Here is a 20,380-nt window from a genome sequence, read left to right on the forward strand (position 1 = left end):
AGTAGGCAAGCATGAAGAAGAAAGTAAAATAATAGTTACCTTGTTTTTAGCAGTTATTTAGAATTATTAAAATAAGGATATTGGGGCACCTGGGTGGCTCAGTTGCTTAAGTGTCCAACTCTTGATCTCAGCTCAGGGTCATGAGTTCAAGCCCTATGTTGGGCTCTGTGCTGGGCATGAAGCCAAATTAAGAGAAAACAAATCTATATCTATATACACATATAGATATAGATACTAACTACTCTTAGCTTAAATAAAAATCTTGTTTTATAATATGTGGAATTAGATGTGTAAATTTTAGTCACACATTACTTTTTGAGGTAAAAATTGTGTAAAGTAACTTGAAGTTTAGGAAGAATTTCTGCTTTGTAACTTTAGACATGAGGCAGTTTATAAAAGGTTGATGACAAGTAGAATATCAGGGTTTTTTGGGTTGTTTTGGGGGGTTTTATGAGGCATAAAGGAGAGCATAATGCACATTTATTTAAAAGTTGGTAGGTCAGCTAGCTGCATAAAATATTGAAACAAATACCTGCAGAATGCTTAGATTTTAAAAATCAGAGATACCATTTAAATCAATGGAGCCAAGATGTTTTGAGTATTAGAAGTTGGAATATAATGCTCTTTTTTCTGTTACATGCTTTTTTCTGGGTGAAATTTGAGAGAAAAGGAGTGACTTACAAATTTGATAAATTTTAATAAACTGATTAGTAATAAAAGAAAAACAAGTATAAGGCACTAACAGCTGTAGTGTTCATTATAGTCATCTTAATATGTAAAGCTTTAATACATTCTTTTAAAATGCTTTCTTTCTAGCCATGGTTCTTTTCAGCACTTCTTATGCAGACACATCTATAGTCTTAGTGCATTTTATGTATCATATTAAATTCTGTAGTGGTTACTTCGTGTAGACAGTGGGCACACATAAAAACTCAAGTTACTTTATTTCAGATGCTTTTATTAGAATAAAAAATGATACATAGATTTTATTCAAGAGGCTGAAAATAGAGAGTAAAAATCACAATTAGCATATTTAAATTTTTTTTTTTTTTTTTTTTTAATTTGACAGAGAGAAAGAATCCCAAGCAGGCTCCATGTTCAACATGGAGCCTGTAGCTTGGCTTGATCTAACAACCATGAGATCATGACCTGAGCTGAAATCATGAGTTGGATGCTTAACCGACTGAGCCACCCAGGTGTCCCTAGTCTATTTTTAAGAAATGAGTTCAGTTTATGAATTTCAGGTATCTCAGTTCTAGCTCAGGTGGTTCAGTTCTGACACATAAAAAAAATTTATTTCATTAGTAGATACATGTTCTCATTTTCTGTAGCTTTTACGGGGTAATGTCTTAGAAATAAGAAATTTTGATTTCTTATTCTTTGTGAATATGGAAAATTTAGTCTTTGCAAAATTTAAAAATTAAGAGGAAACGGGGGTGACTGGCTGCCTCAGTCATTAGAGCATGCAACTCTTGATCTTGAGGTTGTAAGTTTGAGCCCCATGTTGGGTATAGATACTTAAAAATAAAATCTTTCAAAAATAATTAAGAAGAACAACCGTATACTCTAATAAAACTTGACGACAGAAAAGTTTTACTGTTCTGAAGAGTGTTTACATTTTTTGGAGCCATCACATTTATTAACAAGTGGCTTTCTAATCATTTCTCGTTGCTTTTTCTCTGCATTAAAAAAAAAGAAAATATTCAGACTTCGATTACTCATTCCATCCTGCGGTATTTACAGATGGAAGTTCAGCCTTTAATTTTGTGTTAATCTTTTAGATCTTTATACTGTCATTATAATTGGTTTTGAGAGTGAAATTTTAATAATAGAGACCATAACATTGATGCCAAGACCATAACATTGATGCCAGCTTGAACATTTACTCAATAATTTTCATTTAGTTTGCCTTATTAAATATTTGTGATAATAGAAACAAAAATAATACAAATAACGGATTATTCTGGATTATTAAAATAGTAAATCTTTGGTTAACTGAAATCAAATTGCGAATTGAGTCTTCCTTTTTGTTTATATTTATGTTAAAAACCTTTTTATAAAATAGCATTAATTACTTTTAAAACATGAGAAAATACTGTATGTTAAGTAAATGGTTGGTTGAGTACTCGAGTCATTTTGAACATTAGTTCTTATACATACTCTAGATTATGTTATATTGACAGTTGCTCTAGAAGTTTCTCCTCAAAATTGAAACAAAACAGAAAAATAGCTGTAATTTTACTTCCTCCATCTAGGTAAAAGAAAAAAGACTTGTGATGACTCGAGAAGTTGATTGAGATTTGTATGACATTTTGTTTAGGAATATATATGGACACACTAGTAACAGGGAGGCACTTATATTTGACATTCCTGAGCTGAATTAGGACTTAATTTTATATATTACATATGATGACTCTCGCCACATAGTAATATTTCTGTGCTGTTTTGGAAGCCTAATAAATACTTTCTTCAGTTGCCAGTTCTGAAGCAGTCTTAATTGAATCAGTGATATCTGTTGAGTGTTTTGTACTTCTTTTTGTTGTTGTTGTGGTTATAAAGGAACTATGACTTCTTTTATAACAAAAAGAAGTTTCAAAAATACCAAACTTCTTTTGGAGAAGAATTAATTTTGGGGGGAGAGTATATCCTTTTATACTGAAAGGCAAATTTAACATTTATGTATCATGTTTTTTCCTTAGTTGGTTATTTCAGGATTGAAAAGAGAAGCTGAAACTTTTAGAACATATTGGATCATAATGATAGTTCTGTATCATGTTTCCTTAATGTGATTTTTTATACATCTTTGAGACTTTGTGCCTTAATGATTATCAATCATATGACCGAATGTAGCTATTTGAGAGTCCACTGTTTTGTAATGTTTGCTTTGAGAGTAAAAATACGTAATACAATATTTGAGATCCCAAATAAAGGTTGCTTAAGGCTTTTTTTATTTAGAATGAGGAATTGTACTGGATTGCTTTTGGGAGTTAAAATGAGATATTCATAGCTTTTGGAATCTGCTTATTATTTGTCTTTAATTCCTAATGTGATCAAAAATCCTAGTTCTGTAAGGGCAGCCTACTTTTCTGTTAACCGTGGTCTTAAATTTTAAAAAACTAGGTTGGCAAACAAATTACTTAAGCTGTTTGACATACTTCAGTCTAAGCAGCATGGAATTCAATACTGGTGATTGAAAATGTATTTTACCGAAGGGAAGAGTTATAACTATGCATAATAGTATTTGTGTCTGTACAGAAATTTACAACCCTGAAAGTTAAAGCCTAGTATGAGGTTAGAGTCTGTGATAAAAGGAACAAAAATGGTTACTATGTTTATATTATAAACCTCATGAACAGATCGCAAACCTGGAATATGATGTTCTTTTAATACAGATTACTTGATTTAAACTATAGTATCTGTACTTATTAGTCTTCAAAATAAACAAATGTATCTCTGCCCCCCCCTTTTTTTTTTGAGAGAGAGAGAGAGAGAGAGAGAGAGGGAGGGAGGGAGGAGGGGGAGAGAGAGAATCTTAAGCAGGCTCCATGCCTAGCCACGGGGCTAGATTTCACAATCATGACCCAAGCTGAAATCAAGAGTTGGACGCTCAATCAACTGAGCCACCCAGGCGTCCAGAAAAGGATCCCATGACCCCATAATGCAAGTTGAAATATATATAGTTCTATGCAAAATAGTTTTAGAGTGCTAAAGGAACTTACAGATAAAATTTCTGAGACATCATAGAGAGTGAGTACCAAAACAAAGAAGAGAGTTCATTCATTGTGCTTTTCAAAAAGTGAAAGAGAAGTAGATTTGAGAAATTAGTTTTGTTGTTGTCAGCATAAATATAAAGCACATTTTTCAGATGTGTGGTTTGTGAAGATTTAAAAAGCAGTAAGGCAGGGTGCCTAGGTGGCTTAGTTGGTTAAGCATCTAACTTCAGCTCAGGTCATGATCTCATGGATTGTGAATTCTAGTCCTGCATTGGTCTCTGTGCTGACAGCTGAGTCTGGAGCCAGCTTCATATTCTGTGTCTCCTTCCCTCCCTCCCTCTCTCTCTCTCTTTCTCTCTCTGTCTCTCTCTGCTCCTCCCCTGCTCACGCTCTGCCTCTCTCTCTCTCTCTCTCTCAAAAATAAATAAACATCAAAAAAAATTTTTTAAAGCAATAAGGAAAAACACTCTTTTACTATAATGTTTCTTTTTTTGATATGGTTAGCCACACTGGTGTGTCAAATGGGTATGGGTATGTTATAGACATTGTGTAACTCAATTTCAGATTAGATAATGAAATTCGAAGTGGTTAAAATTAAAAATTAAACGTATATGATACTAATTGATTAATAGAAACAAAAGCAGTCAGTGGCTTGGAAATATTCTTGAGGGAGATTCTAATGGAGAGTCACAGGGTTCTGTCTTTGTGTCTACCTTCCAATTCAAGGATGACAGAACAAGAGGAAAGATGATCTCTAACACAGACCTGAAAACAAAATCAAAGTAACAGCAGTCACCAAGTTTTGCTTTTAAGGCTTAAATACACAAACATCCAGTTCAGAAGAAGTAGCATATGATAGGGAGCACTTGATTTGATCAGTTTATCTGATAAGATTTTACAGTTGGGGTGGTGAAGTAGAGATGAGGAAGAGGATGAAATTAGTTACCCAGAGCTTAATATGAGATAATCATGTGATGTGGCTGCTAAAAACTTTTAACATAATCTTACACTTAGACATAATCTTATACTTAGACATGACAAGCTGCTGCCAAATATTTGAAGAACTGTCTTGTAAAAGAGGGAATAGAAGAGTTCCAGGAAGGAAGGTGTTGTCCACCTATGGAATGGGCTCCCTCATAGGTGCCTCAGCAGCTTTCATCAATGGTAATATTTAAACCAAGGTTGAATGAATGTCAGTACTATAAAAGGGATTGCAGTATTGATGGAACCTTGAATTAGATGGACATCTAAAGTGTCTTTCCAGCTTTAAGGTCTGATTCTGTTATTTTTCTTTAATAGAAATTCTCTATCATTGGACACTACAGAAATTACGATAAGAGGAAGTGGTATGGTATAGAGGCATGAACACCAAACTGTCCCATTTCTTTTCTTTTTTTTCTAAAAGCACCCAATGCATCAGCACAGTATGGGCTCTCAGTGAATGTTGAATGAGTGGACTTTTGTCACTTGGGTTCAGATTCTGGCTCTCTCACTAATCAGCCATGTGAATTTGAGCACTTCATTTAACCTTTATATCTGTTAACTAATCTGTAAAATAAAGGGAGTTGGAGTAGATGACTCTCTCTTCTGCCTCCAACATTCTATTTAGCAGATTCGTTTTCTCTTTACTTGAAGCAGTTCTGAGGTTTGGAAGTTTAAATTGGTAAAGACCATACTGGTAGTAAAAAGTCAACTATGATATTCTGGAATTTTTTTTTTTAGTTTTTGTGGCTTTAATTGAGAATGGTCCTTCTATAATGTAGTTTTTTTTGTTATTGGGCCCCCGTCTTTAAACTTGGAAGAAGATGCAGAAATGACTTTTAAGGGAGCTCTTTTGAAACAAAATAGTATTTTCTAGAATTGAATATTTAGATTTTAAAATGATTTCTGATGATAAATTGCTGAGACATTTTGGGTTTTAGGGATGGCCAAAGTATATAACCTTTATGAAAATAACTCCCCTCCCCCAGTTTCACAGAATTTTTCAAAATTACAGAGATTATGGGTTTCTGCTAATATTAGAAGTATTGGGAAATAAAATGTTATGTTTCTCATTTTTTATCCTCTTTTCCTACTAATATCTATTAGAAGCAATTGATACCTATTAGAATATCTATTAGAACCAATATATGGTTGATATTAAAGTCATTCATTCTATGTATTATTTCCTCGGATTATAGAATTAAAATAAATTTAGTAACTAATAAAATCCCATTTTTGTAGTGTTTTAACAGTTTTTTTCAGACATGTCATTTGATTTATAAAATTACTCGTAATAGGATTTTTATACCTCTGTTATATATATATATAAAATTTTTTTTTTTTGTTTAATGTTTATTTTCAAGAGAGAAACAGAAAGCAAGCAGGGGAGGGGCAGAGAGAGAGGGAGACATAGAATCTGAAGCAGGCTTCAGGCTCTGAGCTGTCATCACAGGACCCATTGGGGGGCTCGAACTCACAAACGGCGAGATCGTGACCTGAGCCGAAGTTGGACGCTTAACTGATTGAGCCACTCAGGCGCTCCTACTCCTCTTTTTATAGATAAGAAAACAAGAAGAGGTTAAATAGCTTTAGATCACGCAGCTAGTCACTGAGGACCTGGAATTAGAACTTAGATCTTCTATCAGTCAGTACTCTTTTCTTCTGTATCACATTGCCTCTATCTAGCACCTGTATATTACTAACTAATGAAATTATAGTGCTTTAAATTGTTTCTTGATACTTCACAGCTGGCAGACACACCAAAATCTGAAAGATATGAGCATGTTCTGGAGGCATTAAATGATTACAAGACCATGTAAGTTGATTTATTTTATGTATCCCTATGAGGGAGACTTGTAGTAAGTATAAGGAATAATGGCATTGTTTAAGAATTGTGGGGTTGATGTTTAGTACAAACCATTTTAAACTTTTAAATTTTAATTTCAGTTGAGCAAAGCAGTGATTCTCAAGGGTTGGAGAAGGGAAGAGCAATCCTCTGGGAATGGTGGATGGGAGGCAGGCATACCAATATCTCAGGGGCTTTTGGCTTGTTCCACTGAAAAACATATTCAGTAATGACTTGTTTTTATAATACAGTCCCCTGAAAATAAAATAATATCTTAGCTGGTGGGAAAATGCAAAAGATAGTGGAAAATATTATAGAAAATATTGGTTTTAAAATGATTGAGATCTTCTATGGTTTTAAGATAAGTTATTGCCATCAGTTGCAGAAAAATAGTATTAGTAGTCTTAATTTTTTGATAATTGATTATTGTTGGATATATCCTTGTATAGACCTTTCTTTTTTTAAGAAATAAAAAGCATATCTACATTTCTTAAAAATATTTAAAAATTGCAATAGAAATAATTTTTTAAGTGTATATGCTGGCTCTTACCAACTGTTCAGCAATCTTATAAAATTTTTGTTTGTAACAAGTTGCTTTTTTTGAACTTGACAGAATTTCCTCCTTAAAAATGTTACAATTACTAGCAGCTAAATCTTTAGGTCAATTTAAAAAGCCATAAAGTGCCTGAGCAGTTACAGTACTGGTAAAAATACTTTATGGGATGTGAATTCTGTAATCCAGTTTAGGGTACCAGAAATACATCTGTTCTTATTATGATAGAAATGGGAGCTTCCCTTTCTCAAACATGCATGGAAGTGGAAGAACATTCCAAGTGTTTGGTAGTGGTTCTGGAAGGTAGGCAGGGTATAGTAGAAGTAAGGTAGGTGGGGGTGTTTTGGATAAAGGAGCCTTAAGGACTTTGGAAAAGAGTTAGGAGCACATGTTTTAGAGGCCCAAACCCACACCGAAATAACATTTTTCTGTTCCAGATTATTTCCAATTCTAAATATGACACACTAGACACTCCTTTTATTTTCTGGACCTCTCATATTGGGTTCTCTTTTCCAGTGCTAACACCTGTTACTTTCTGACCAGGGTTTCTCCCCTCACAGATTCACTCTGAAATAGAATTCTTCTTTTCCTAAACCATTTTTGAGATCTTTTAAACAGGACAATGAAATATGGAAAACACATATTGGGACTAAAAATACACCACTCTCTACTCTTCTTCCTTTAAAAAGTTAGATGCCATGTTTTATTATTTAAAAAAATTTTTTTAATGTTTGTTTATTTTTGAGAGAGAGAGCACAAGCAGGGGAAAGACAGAGAGAAAGAGACACAGAATCTGAAGCATAGATGCCACGTTTTAAAAAGAAAAGTGGATGTGTGCTCTTCTCCCTTCCTTCTGATCCTATCCTTCCCCCCGACCTCCTTCGCCATTGTATCCTACTGTGGATTGACTCTGGGAGCAGATAAGAATCCAGGAAAGCAAAGGGAAAGAGCGAGTTTTGTAGTGTTGGGTGGACTTTCATCTATAAAGGCTTTATATCTGAAAGTTGTGAGTTAGGGTCTGACATGTATATGTGTTCAGTTTTTAAATTTTTAGTTAATTTTTTTAAAAATTTAGGTTTATGTCTGGGAAAGAAATAAAGAAGAAGAAGCATTTGTTTGGGTTGCGAATTCGTGTTCCTCCTGTGCCACCAAATGTGGCTTTCAAAGCAGAGAAAGAACCTGAAGGAACATCCCATGAATTTAAAATTAAAGGCAGAAAGGCATCCAAACCTATATCTGATTCAAGGTAAAAGTTGATCTGTGGCTTAGTTTTTCTCTTTAGCTTATTTGTAACTAAAAATGTGTTATTTAGTCTCATTAGTATATATGAAAGTATAAGTGGCAGTTACCCTGATTTGTTTTCCTGTTTATAATTTCTTGCTTAGACAAGGTACAAAGAGTTAATGTTAGATGTTTATTTATTTATTTTAGATATTAGGCTTTCTAGGAATAAGCCTATTGGTTTTGTTTAGCAGACAGCTTAAGTACTGGCTTGTTCGTTTGTTCATTTTTCATTCATTCATTTATCCATTTATTAATTCCATTTATCAAGCAACTTAACTGTCTAAGTGCTGGGGATACAATAACAAACAAAACAGACTTTCCTTCTGCCTTGATGGGGTTTACAGTATAGTGGTGAAGAAAGGTGATAAATAATTACAGGTCATTCTGGTGCCATGTAGGACATAGCATTTGGATTTAGGCTGTACTGGGATGGTTAGAGGTGAAGTGGTTTACTTTTAAGAAGGAATCTTAAAGACCTATCTAAGATGATATTTAAGCTGAAACTCAAAGAATGAGACTAACCTACCAATGTGAAAGAACAAAGGGAAGAATACTGCAGGTGGTGGAAATAATGAGTATGAAGGATGTGAGGTATGTTCTAGGAATTCACAGACTAGTGACGTATGAATGAGGGCTAGAGACTAGCATCAGGTGTTGGAAAGTTTGGATGGGGCGTGATCATGTAGAGTTGTGTAGGTCTTTGAGGAATTTTTTAAGAAACATGGGGAGCTATTTAAAGATGTAAGCAGATTGAATTATCCTTTAAAAATACTTCTTTGTGTGCTTTTGGAGAGTGGATAGGTATAGAGGTAAGAACAGAAGCAAACAAAAATGAAGACTCTTGCAGTCATCTAGGTGTAAGAGATTGCCTGGGTAGTGGTTTCAGTCAAATGGAGACAAAATAGATTTAAGACTTCTATTGGAGGCAAAATTCATTAGGTTAGCTAATGATTTAAACTTATGAAAGAAAGGGAGAAATCAAGTTACACAAAGCCCAGATTTCTGGCTTGAGCAGCTGGTGGGTGGTGATGTCTGGTGTCAAGACCTACAAGAACAGATTTTGGCAAGGTGAATGAAGCTTCTTCTGTGTCATACTAATTGAGTTTGAGATTTTTACAAGGAATATCTAAATGATGATGATGTTAGATATAGACAGCTGGGTGTGTCAGGAGCTCAGGAAGGGTTAGGACACATGATACAAATTTGGAAGCTGATTTAAAGGCTATGAGAATGAATGAAATTACCTAGGAAGCAAGGAGTTGGTGGGGGAGAGAATGAGGCCCAGAGTAATGCCCTGTTATCATTTAGAGATTTGGAAGAGGTGAAAGAAACAGGAGGCTAAAAAAGAATGATCAATGAGATAGGAGGAAACTAGGAAAGTTTAGTGCCCTGAAAATCAAGAGAAGGGGGGTGTTTCAGAAAGATGAGCATATTAAACAGTATTGAATGCTGTTGAGAGATGGATTTAAGGTGAAAGGAAAATGATTGTTGGATAAGATAACATTCTGTTATTAATGGCCTTGACAAAAACAGGTTTTTTTGGAGAGGTAAAGATAGAAGTCAGACTGAAATGGGTTGAAGTATGATTGAATCCAGCACTGCTCAATTAAAATGTCAAAACTGGGCTTTTTCTACAAATAAAGGACATAGGCAGATTCATATAATAATAATGATAATAAAGGAAAAGGGGGAAATGGGAAATTAAGAACTCTGAATAAGAAGGGAGAAAGTGGAAAATGTTTGTGTGAGAACACTCAGAAGTAGTTTTACTTTGAAGAGAGGTAGACAAATGGAAGCTGAAGAGGAAAGGAAGTACTCAAGTGATGACTTTTAAATAGAAAATTAATTGGAACCTGTTTTTTAGTGCTACTAGGAATGATCCAGTGGAAAAGAGATTGGTACAGGAGAGAGGGACAGGTAACTGAAAATATTGTAAAGTCCTTGAGAATCCAAAAGGGAAGGGATTTAGAACTTAAACATGGGAGTGGCCTTTGATATTTGATAGGAGGACTTCTAGAACCCTTTTGTTGAAATTGGGTGAAAATAGGTACAGATAGTAGTTCTGCTGTAGATTTGGCATTTGGAAGATGACTGAAGTTATTGTTTGGTAGCTTCTGTTTTCTCAGTGAAATATTGAGGTATAAAGATGGCTGAGGGTTGTGCAGAGAGGGAAATTTAAGGAGTAAATAAAAGGTATGAGAGTACCTGGAGAGTAAGAAAAAGTAATAACCCAGGGTTAACAGTGTTTCATATCCATTTGAATGTGTAATAAAGTAGATAATGCTTTTAGGTTGTTGTTGTTTTTTTTCCCTAAAGCAAAGCGTATTTACTCCTATCACTTTCAGATTTTATCATTAATCCTTTGCTATCAGTTGCCCATATTATGGATTAGAAAAAGGTTTACACAAATTTTCTCATTCCTATCACATTAATAAGACACTCCATCTGTGTTAGCTAGTTCATTTGATGCTACCGGGAAATGGTTCAACTTTCTTTCAAGGCATTCTCTATTCCTTCTGGGTCCTATGTATGAATTGGTCCTTTTAATCTGAAAATACTTTGTTTAATCCAGGGATCCTGTATAAATGTTGATCATCTTAAAAAAAAAAAAACAACTATACTTCCATCTATTTTATCCTTGAGACTTTTGATTTTAGTTCTAGTTATGCTTTATTCCTCTAGCTCCCCTACTTTCTCCTTCCTTGTACTTCTACCTTTATTGCCCAACTTTAGTTTGGTGTCTGGAGTAGTTTCTTTTCTAGTTTGCTCCATTCACCTCTTTCTAGCCTATTCTATGGTGTTATTCCTTGTCTGTGTAAAAACACAGGAAATTAAAATTTCCTGGGTAACTTTCTTATAGCACTTAACTCTTTTTATCAGCCTTTTTGTATGTATCTTTATCACTTTCTGACTGTATTATGGACCCCTTAGCACAGGGAAGATCTTTGTTTCTATTATTTCTATTATTCTATTTATATTATTTCTATTTCTATTATAGCCCCCCCCCCTTTTTTTATATGGTAGATAATGTTTGTTGAATGAATGAAGTAGATGTTCTCTATATTGATATTTGCCCTTTTCTTATTCCCTTCTATTAATTAGAGATGTCCTTGACTTGCTATTTTCCCCCTTCTTGCTTGATATTTGCTTTTATGTCTCAAAAACTGGTTTTCTAGATCTTTCTAATTGTACCTTTTGAATGACTCCCTGCCTAATATAAAGGATTCCTTCTACACTCTTCCACCCTGGGTTTCATTCTCTTTATGATTGATATCATTCAAGAATATATATATTTATTTCTAAAGGCAACCTGTATTTATAGCTACTATATTTTAATATAGATACTTCCTGGCTCCATGTGGGTAATGACTAAATTCATAATTACTTTTAGTAGTAAATTCTTAAAATACTCCCTTAAGGGCCTACATAGTAACAACCTGGACTAAATAATGGAACTCTTGGGGATTTGGAAATCTTCCTTCCAGTATAGTAGTCTGTTTTTGTTTTTGTTTATTAACTTTGAGGTTGTATATATTTTTCACAATTGTAATAAAGAGAAAAGTTTTTTCCTTAAACTTTTCATATGTAAATAGTATCTGAGTCAAGAAATGTTTATTTAAATTGGAATGTGTTCTCTGTATGCACTTGACTAAATTGGTAGATTCAACTTACATTTAATTTTTTTGGTTTTTGTTACCATTAGTATAAAAATAAGTGTAACCTAATTATTACATAAGTGGAGCTAAGCCAGTATATATTGTCCATTGTCTTTTTGTTTTTCTTTATGCAGAGATTAAATACATAATGATTTTATGTTTCAGGGAAGTAAGCAATGGCATAGAAAAAAAAGGAAAGAAAAAATCAGTAGGTCGTCCACCTGGCCCATATACAAGAAAAATGATTCAGAAAACTGCTGAGCCACCTTTGGTAAGAGGATGTGTTGGTATATACTCTCAAAGAGGACGGATGCTTGAAATTAACTGAGAAATGAGTATCTTTTTAGTTTACTTATAGCCATGCTTTAAGTATGTTATTTTTTATTTTCCAGGATAAGGAATCAATTTCAGAGAATCCTACCTTGGATTTACCTTGTTCTATAGGGTAAATAGAAAGTTATTTTCTCCTATTCTAGGAATTTTCTTTTGGGGGGAAATGAATATTTCTATTGTTATGTAATATAGTCGTTATACCATTTAAATTCTTTTGTCTTAGGAGAACTGAGGGAACTGCACATTCATCCAATACCTCAGATGTGGATTTCACGGGTGCTTCCAGTACAAAAGAAACTACCTCGTCTAGCATTTCCAGGCATTATGGGTAGATATTTTATATTCTTATTTCTTAACTGATTTTCTTCTAGATTCTTTTTCTTTGTAAAGTAATGATTAAATAAATTTTTAGCAATTGAAAGTGATGTAAATATGCCTTTCAGCTTTTGAGAAGCATCTATATGTAAATTCTTTAGGTTGTTATTAATATTCATCTGAAATTTCTGCTTTTCAGAGCTCAAACATTAAAAATTTATTAGGAGATTTTGCTCTGTGCACAGAAGAGGTATACTGGTGTTAATAGGCTGTGCTCTTTTCCTTGAGACCTTTTTATGCTTCTAATATTTAGATAATATTTTTATCTAAAATTTTTTATCTTTAGGAATTTTTATCTTTAGGAGTACTTTTTTTCTTAATATCTGAGTCAGACATGTAAATCCTTTTGTTACTAAGAAGATTTTAAACTCAGGATTTCTATCAGTAGCAGACTTCTCTAATATTTTATTTAACCTAATTCTTCAGAATGATGCCTTTCCCAAAGCATGATGTATCAGGAATGAAAAATTAGTTTCCTTGGGGTCAGAGCTATGAGCTTGCAAGTTTTATACTTCCCTTAGTTTAATTTTTGTTAACACTTCAAAAACTGCTGTGTAAATTGTACAAAATTCAGAGTATTAAAAAGCTTAAAATGTAACTCATTTTTTAATGGATTGTGAATAATTGAACTGTGTTTGGCCTTTCACCAAGCATTGTGCTAAACTTTCCACATACATTGCCTTTTTAAATTCTTAAAACAGTCTTTTGAGTCGTAGATCTGTTATTCCCATTTTAAAGATAAAGAAACTGAAACTAACAGGTTTTAAGAAACAAGCATGGTCATTAACAAGCATAACAGAACTGGGATGTTGAGTCAGGCAGTATGATTATAAAGTCTTTGAATTTAACTTAGGCTGTATTCTCCCTTGTTAAAAGATTATAAAATCATTGAATTCCTGAGCTGAAAAGGACCTCAAAAATTATCTAGTTCAACCTCTTCACTTAATCTCTTCACAGAAGAGAATACAGAGGATAAGAGATTTGAATTTGGCCAGTATCACAGAGGTAGATTCAAGGTACCCTGATTTGTACTTTGTGCTTATTCCAGTTCATTACATTAGTTCACTATGCCTAGAACTGGTAATAAGAGAACATTTATTCTAGTTTTACCATCTATTTAAGCCCATGGAACAATGTTGTATATATAGGAGGTACTTATTAAGTATTTGCTGCATTGAATGAGTGAATGAACTTTCTTCTTTTTAATGATAAGACTGTTGACAATATCTGACTAATGAATAGGGCCTCTTCTTGGTAAGAATTTGTCTCATTGGCCTCGTAATTAAAAACTTCCTCTGATTCTTTTAAGCTTAATAATACATTGTTAAGGAAGAAAAGCTCTTCAAAGGTCAGCCCCAAGAAGGTGATGGAGTCTAATGAAGGCGAGTGATAATCCATTTATAAAAATAGCATGTATTGTTTTGGTTTGGCTGATGTTTATGTCACCAAGGGTATATACTTAGAGTAGTGTGATAGAAAAAAAATCTGAGAACACATTGTTTGGGCAAAGGATGCCTTATAAACTCAGTAGACAATTATGGCCTTTTTTTTTTTTTTCGTTCCGTAGATTATCTGACTCCAGAAAAAGAACTCGTACAGGAAGATCTTGGCCTGCTGCAATACCACATTTACGGAGAAGAAGGGGTCGTCTTCCAAGAAGAGCACTCCAGACTCAGAACTCAGAAATTGTAAAAGATGATGAAGGCAAAGAAGATTACCAATTTGATGAACTCAACACAGAGATTTTGAATAACTTAGCAGATCAGGAGTTGCAACTCAATCATCTAAAAAACTCCATTACCAGTTATTTTGGTGCTGCAGGTAGAATAGCATGTGGTGAAAAATACCGAGTACTGGCTCGTCGGGTGACACTTGATGGAAAGGTGCAGTATCTTGTGGAATGGGAAGGAGCAACTGCATCCTGACTGTAGGACTGAACATTATGTTCACTGCACTCTCATTCTCTGTAGGTACAGTTCAAAGTCCTAAAGGAGTCTGGCTTTTACTATCTTTCTTAAAAAAAAAAAAAAAGTCAAAAAAATTCACAAAAGGAGATGATACTAGCCTTAACATGTACCTGTCAATGTTATGGATATTGTCATAAAAAAGATATCTTTTAAAAATCAGAACAGAGACTTAATTTTTTAAATCTTAAGATTTGTAGAATGTTTCTAGGATAGGATATTAAAAATGATTCAAATCCATGCATGGTGTTAGATAATTTTTCTAATTATTCCATTGAGTCAGTTTTTGTGATTAGTGGTTATCAGATCAAACAGATCATGTAGATAGATAGCACAAGTATATGGAGAAACGTTGTCTGTTTTGTTACCAAAATGTTGGAAAAAATTTATTTCAATACCTTTCAGATTTCATAAAGTGCAGTGTATATAATGCCTACTAAAAGACTGTAAAATATTGAAATTTTCTTTCACGCAAAGTGTAAAAAATATATTGAGCCTGTAAATTGCTCTGTGACTAGACTTCATTGTCGTCTTAATATATTCTTTGCATGTGCATATATGTACACATGTGTGTATATATATGTGTGTGATTATGTGACCTATGCAATACAAATTATGGGAATGGGCAGCTTTGGAGTATATATCCCATAATTCTTTTTTCAGGAATAGTTGCAGTATTTACACAGCAGCATTTCTTCTCAGGCTTTTATTGGGTGCTGTTGCTTGCTATGTATGAAGAGAAATGTGTCAAACAAGTTTAAAGTTTAGTGTGTTCTGAAGAAGGGTGTGAACAACAGTGTTCATGGGCTTTTAGAATGCTTTTCACTTTCAGTCCTTGTAACTCAGCTGTTCAGTACCTAAAACCAATTCAAATAATATGAACATTATCTCCTACTAGAAGTAACATTTTCAAGTTTTCATGGCACATTATGATTGTAAATGTCTCTCAGTTTTAACAGTAAGTCTATAGGAGTCCCGTGAAGATTCCTGAAATGTCTGTAGTAACTGTTAGTCATGTTGAATAAGTGTAGTATGAACAAAGTATTTTATTGCACAGGGTTAACAAACAGTATGTTGCCTGACAAGGCTACTGCTGTTTTATTACAACATTACCTCTTGTTTTTATAAAATGTACCAAGATTTAAATTGATAACTTTATTTTACATGTAAAAAAACAGTTTCTTTTATCACCAGTGTTAGAGTTGTCTTCTGTTTCTTTTTGTTTTGTTTTGTTTGTTTGTTTTCTTTTTTAGCCAAAGAGTAAACAGAAGAATATTCTTATTTTGGTGGCTGTTCATTTTACTCTTAAAAGTGATTGGTGGATTTTAGCCTAAAAATTGGGGAATTTGCCGCCAAAATGAAAAATATGTAAAGTGTAGTGGTTACAGAGCGGTAAAAATGTGGGTTAGTACTTATTTATTCCATTGATTGATTATTTGACTGTTTATAAAGAAAGTTGCTTTATTTCTTTAAACATCTTCAAAAGATGACCTTTTCTTGTCACATTATAGCCAAAAGAAGCAGAGAACTTCGTTGTCCTGCATTTGGTTCCTGGTTGGCCAGGTATAAATGAGCTTTACAAAAGTGCAAATTAAAAACTGTCACTTCTGTTTACCTCCACCAAAACTTGATTTTCCCCTAGCTATTAATTTAAAGTTGCCTTTCCTGCAGCTGCAATATTTTGAATAACACACAGAGTTTGTGTTGATTTTGAATGTTTGTTTATATCTAGGGGTAATGGAAAATGTAAATCCCGTGTAACCTTATTCACTCCACCTGTATCATATTATTTCATTTTCCCCAAAGTCCTTTAATTCTAACTGAACACCAGCAGTATTTTTAGTAACTCTTTCTTTAGTATACATGGAAGATGATTTATTAAGCTGAACTGTCTTTAGACGTAATTATTGTGAATGTCTGTTTTATTTTATCATGGTGGTTCACATGGCTCTGATGTTCAGTTTGTATTTTTGGAATTGCTTTACTTAGAATTAAAACAGACCAACATTAAATGTGTGTATTTTTTAAAGAGCTAATGAGTTTTGCTTCTGTATTTGCTTGAAAATACACACTGATGCAGTAGATGACTGCTTTTATTTAGCCAGGGAGCTAAGGATTGTTCCACTTCCACTGTAAATATGTTCACTTGAATTAATCTTTATGAAACTTGGCTTTCATTTTCCTCTTGTCCCTCAAATAATAATTATTGCATGTTCATCTAAAAGGATCCTTTAAAAAATAAACTGTTTAGCCAGCTCGTATACTTCCTACTTGAAAGACAATATATCTCCCTCTATCTGCCTTGTCCTTAAAATTCAAGAAAATTCAGACTTTTCAACTATGTTTTTCCCCCCTTATATAGAAGGTGTTAAGGTTCACATCAAAGGATTCTTTTTTTTCCTAAAAAGCTTTGCTCCTAGGCTATAGCGATAAAAGATATAAATATAGTATGCCTTACTCATTTTAATTACATTTTTATTCAAAACAAATACATTTTTATAAATACTCTGATAATACATGATAAGTATGGATTTTAATATGATCTAACTAGATCAGAATATGAGCTTATCAGAGTTATTCTATAAATTCTAATGTAGTCAGATGTTGCTAGTCATATTTTGTTACTAAATGTTTAACAAGTGAATGTTAACTGATGTGTGAGTTGAGGGTCTCTCTTATATTTTGCAAGTTATGTCCAACTGTACATGTTTAGTTTCTATTATGTATATATTCAGAAGATTTCTGTTCTCAGTGTTGGGGGTAGAACTAATTCTTTTGGGCCATTAGGTTTTGGTTGGAGCATGATCTGACTTGCATAGTTATAGCAGACTGTTGCATAATGTTCTAGAGTTGTTTGAGTGAGGATGTGATGGCAAAGCAAGATGTCCATACAGCTTTGGGAAATAGTTTAAAAATGCCCTTTAATGTGGGGAAGATTTCCTGTTTAAATTATATTTGAGTACTTCTGTGAATATACACTCCCAAAAGTCTCCTTTGGTTTTTCCTGTGGTAGTTGATCAGTCATCTTCTTTCCTCAAGAAAATAAAAACTTGACAGTAAAATGTAAAGTGAGAATTTTATCTAATCGTGGATTCTTTTCTAATTACTAGCAGTTAAGAAACCACATGTCAGACTTAAAAAAATTTAGAGCTGGGAGAAGCTATGAAAACAAACTGATTGGGTCTCTGAATAACAAATAGATTGGGAATAAGTACAGTATTTGTAATTCTTAAGTTATATCAAAATGTCTTGGGGTAATAGCTAGATCAAAATATTATAATATCTATATATTTAAAGTTAGAATAAGATTGCAAATTAACTAGCTCACTTTATTTTTCTCCCCCTCGCTTACTTCTACCCAACAAAATCCCTTGTAGCTTACTCCTCTGGCATTTTCTCTGTTGGAGATAATGAGTATTGAAATTGGATGCTTAGTAATAATTCCTCACTTTTGCAACATCTTCAAGGAATGTGATGTCTCATTCAAGAAAATTCTACTGGATTTAAGCAAACAAATGAACCAAATCTTCATAAATGATAAGATGTATTTATTGGATAAAACAAAAATATATCCTGTTCAAAATCATTAGTCTAACTTTTGTTCCTTGTATTTACCAAAAGATATTCAGTTTTTTCTTTTTCTTTCCACGCTTTCACAAGTGAAGGTGATACAGTCTCAAAACTAACATGAATTGGTTAATGGGAGGCAAACGAAATTTAGGTCATGGTTTGTGGCCCTTCAGAACTCCACTCTACCCACAAAAATCTTATTCCTTAAGTATTTAATTACTTTCATTGAGTTTTCTTACGTTTCACAGGAGTAACACTGACACGGAGTTCATGTAACACATGAAAAATATCTGCTGGATTGGTACTACAAAACTGTGGCAAATGACTGTGTTGGAGGGCTTTGTTTACTCTTGAAGTTATAGTGTGAGACGTAGTGTACACCTGCCTGTTAGCTTCCACTGACTCCCTTGTGGATGTGTATGTTTGATCCTTAGTGCTTTTGTGTGGGGCCTAGGTTTGGGAAATTAAGTAAGACTAGTTTACATTTGATTGATTTCTACCAAGTTTAGTCAACCCATCATTAATTATGTCAAGTGCTGAAAAGAAAAAATGTTGACGATACCTGAATGAATATCTAGCAGCTAATCAAAAGTATGTTTTTCATATCAAGCAGAAGTTAACAGTAAGCTCACCAAAAACCGTTCTTTTAAGAAATCAAGTTTTCACGTTTTACTTTTGCCAGAGAAATCTTTTTGAATGTCTTTTTAAAATTTGATTACTGTTATAATGTTTTCTATAAGTTAATTTGCATATGTGACTTTAGGTACATAGCAATTTATGTAAGTAAATTACATTAAAAGTTACTCAGTGAGGTTGCAAATTTAAGTTAAATGTTAATACCATCTAGTATAAATGAATATATACTTAGTGAAGGATTATAATTAATGTTGTTTTGACTGATAATTGACCTCTTATATATTATAACTAATGCTATTAGTGGAATGTAAGGAAATTTGTCCTATACAGGATTTCCTAGAATGCAGAATTAGTGGAATGTAAAGAAATTTTGCCTATATAGAATTTGAGACAAAAACAAGATTTTCTGAGAATTTGGGTCTCTTTTGCAAATATATAAAGCTTGCTTAGATGGCTCTGAAGTTAAACTTTTCCTTGAGGAGAAATGGAAGTTCAAGGAGATGAAGCTTATTGGAGAGGGTTTTGGAAGGGAAAGCCTATTAGCTCATACAAGATTTGTGGAGGCATAGTTTGGTTCCTGTATTCCTTTATCACCAAATCTTTTCCAGAATGCAAGAGCAAATCTATAACAAGTCCATATTTTTTATATTATAATTTTGCATAACCTAGTATCTTAGTCTTTCTGTGTTATTATTTATCTTTGGATGTAAATTTTCCAGTGAAGAATTATGTCATTAGAAATTCATTCTTGATTCCTCTTTATAAACTGTAGTTTATAAGCAACTTTTAAACCATTAAATGAGACCAGAAATATTTAAAATGCTACTTTATTAAAGATTTTTCTAGACTGTATTAAGTAATTAATGTTTTTAAAACACTATCTTTAGTATGTTAACCTTTTTCTAATTACTGAGAGATTGTGAACATTTATTGTATGTTGCTATAATATGGCGGTACTCTCAGGTGTTTAGATTTGGGTAGGGGAATGTGTCCTTATTCATAAAACCTTAGGCTAGGTGGTGCTTTTATTATTATACTTGTCTGCTTTACACGTATCTTCTGTGGCAGTGCCCGTGTTAAGAAACCTCATTTATTTACAGTGCATTGAACAGCTTTTCTCCTTTCTTTTCTCCCATGTAGCTTCAAAACATTTTAATTTGCTGTAGAGTGGAAATAATTTAACCAAGGTTTTTTGGAACAAAGAGATAACCAGGTAAATAAAATTTTATTTTATTTATTTTTTAAAAAAACTTCTAAGAGAGCATGCATGCATGTATGTGAGCTGCAGGGAGGCAGAGAGGAGAGAGAGGGAATCCCAATCTGTGTTGATAGCTCAGAGCCTGATGCAGGGTTCTATGCCACAGACCATGATGAGATCATGACCTAAGCCAAAATCAAGAGCTGAACGCTCAACCAACTGAGCCACCCAAGCACCCCGGGAAAAATTTAAACCTTATTTACCTACAGTT

At 33.4% G+C, this 20,380-nt stretch overlaps 1 protein-coding gene across 7 annotated transcripts in view; it reads left to right on the top strand.

Annotated features, from left to right (window-relative positions):
* Positions 1-20,173, top strand: part of MTF2 (metal response element binding transcription factor 2) — a 78,501-nt gene extending 58,328 nt beyond the window's left edge. For 3 of the 7 annotated variants that reach the window (XM_042952857.1, XM_042952860.1, XM_042952859.1), the window contains 6 exons: positions 6,443-6,510; positions 8,169-8,339; positions 12,199-12,304; positions 12,426-12,478; positions 12,590-12,694; positions 14,309-16,736. In XM_042952857.1, the coding sequence (XP_042808791.1) occupies positions 6,443-6,510; positions 8,169-8,339; positions 12,199-12,304; positions 12,426-12,478; positions 12,590-12,694; positions 14,309-14,666 (861 nt within the window). In that variant the 3' untranslated portion in view covers positions 14,667-16,736. Of the gene's footprint in view, positions 1-6,442; positions 6,511-8,168; positions 8,340-12,198; positions 12,305-12,425; positions 12,479-12,589; positions 12,695-14,050; positions 14,124-14,308; positions 16,737-18,082; positions 18,966-20,051 lie in introns of those variants that run through there. The other 4 variants (XR_006206357.1, XR_006206358.1, XR_006206359.1 and 1 more) reach the window with 4 other exon arrangements.
* Positions 20,174-20,380: the final 207 nt, after the last annotated feature.

This window comes from Panthera leo, chromosome C1 (assembly GCF_018350215.1).
Source record: "Panthera leo isolate Ple1 chromosome C1, P.leo_Ple1_pat1.1, whole genome shotgun sequence".
NCBI lineage: Eukaryota > Metazoa > Chordata > Mammalia > Carnivora > Felidae > Panthera > Panthera leo.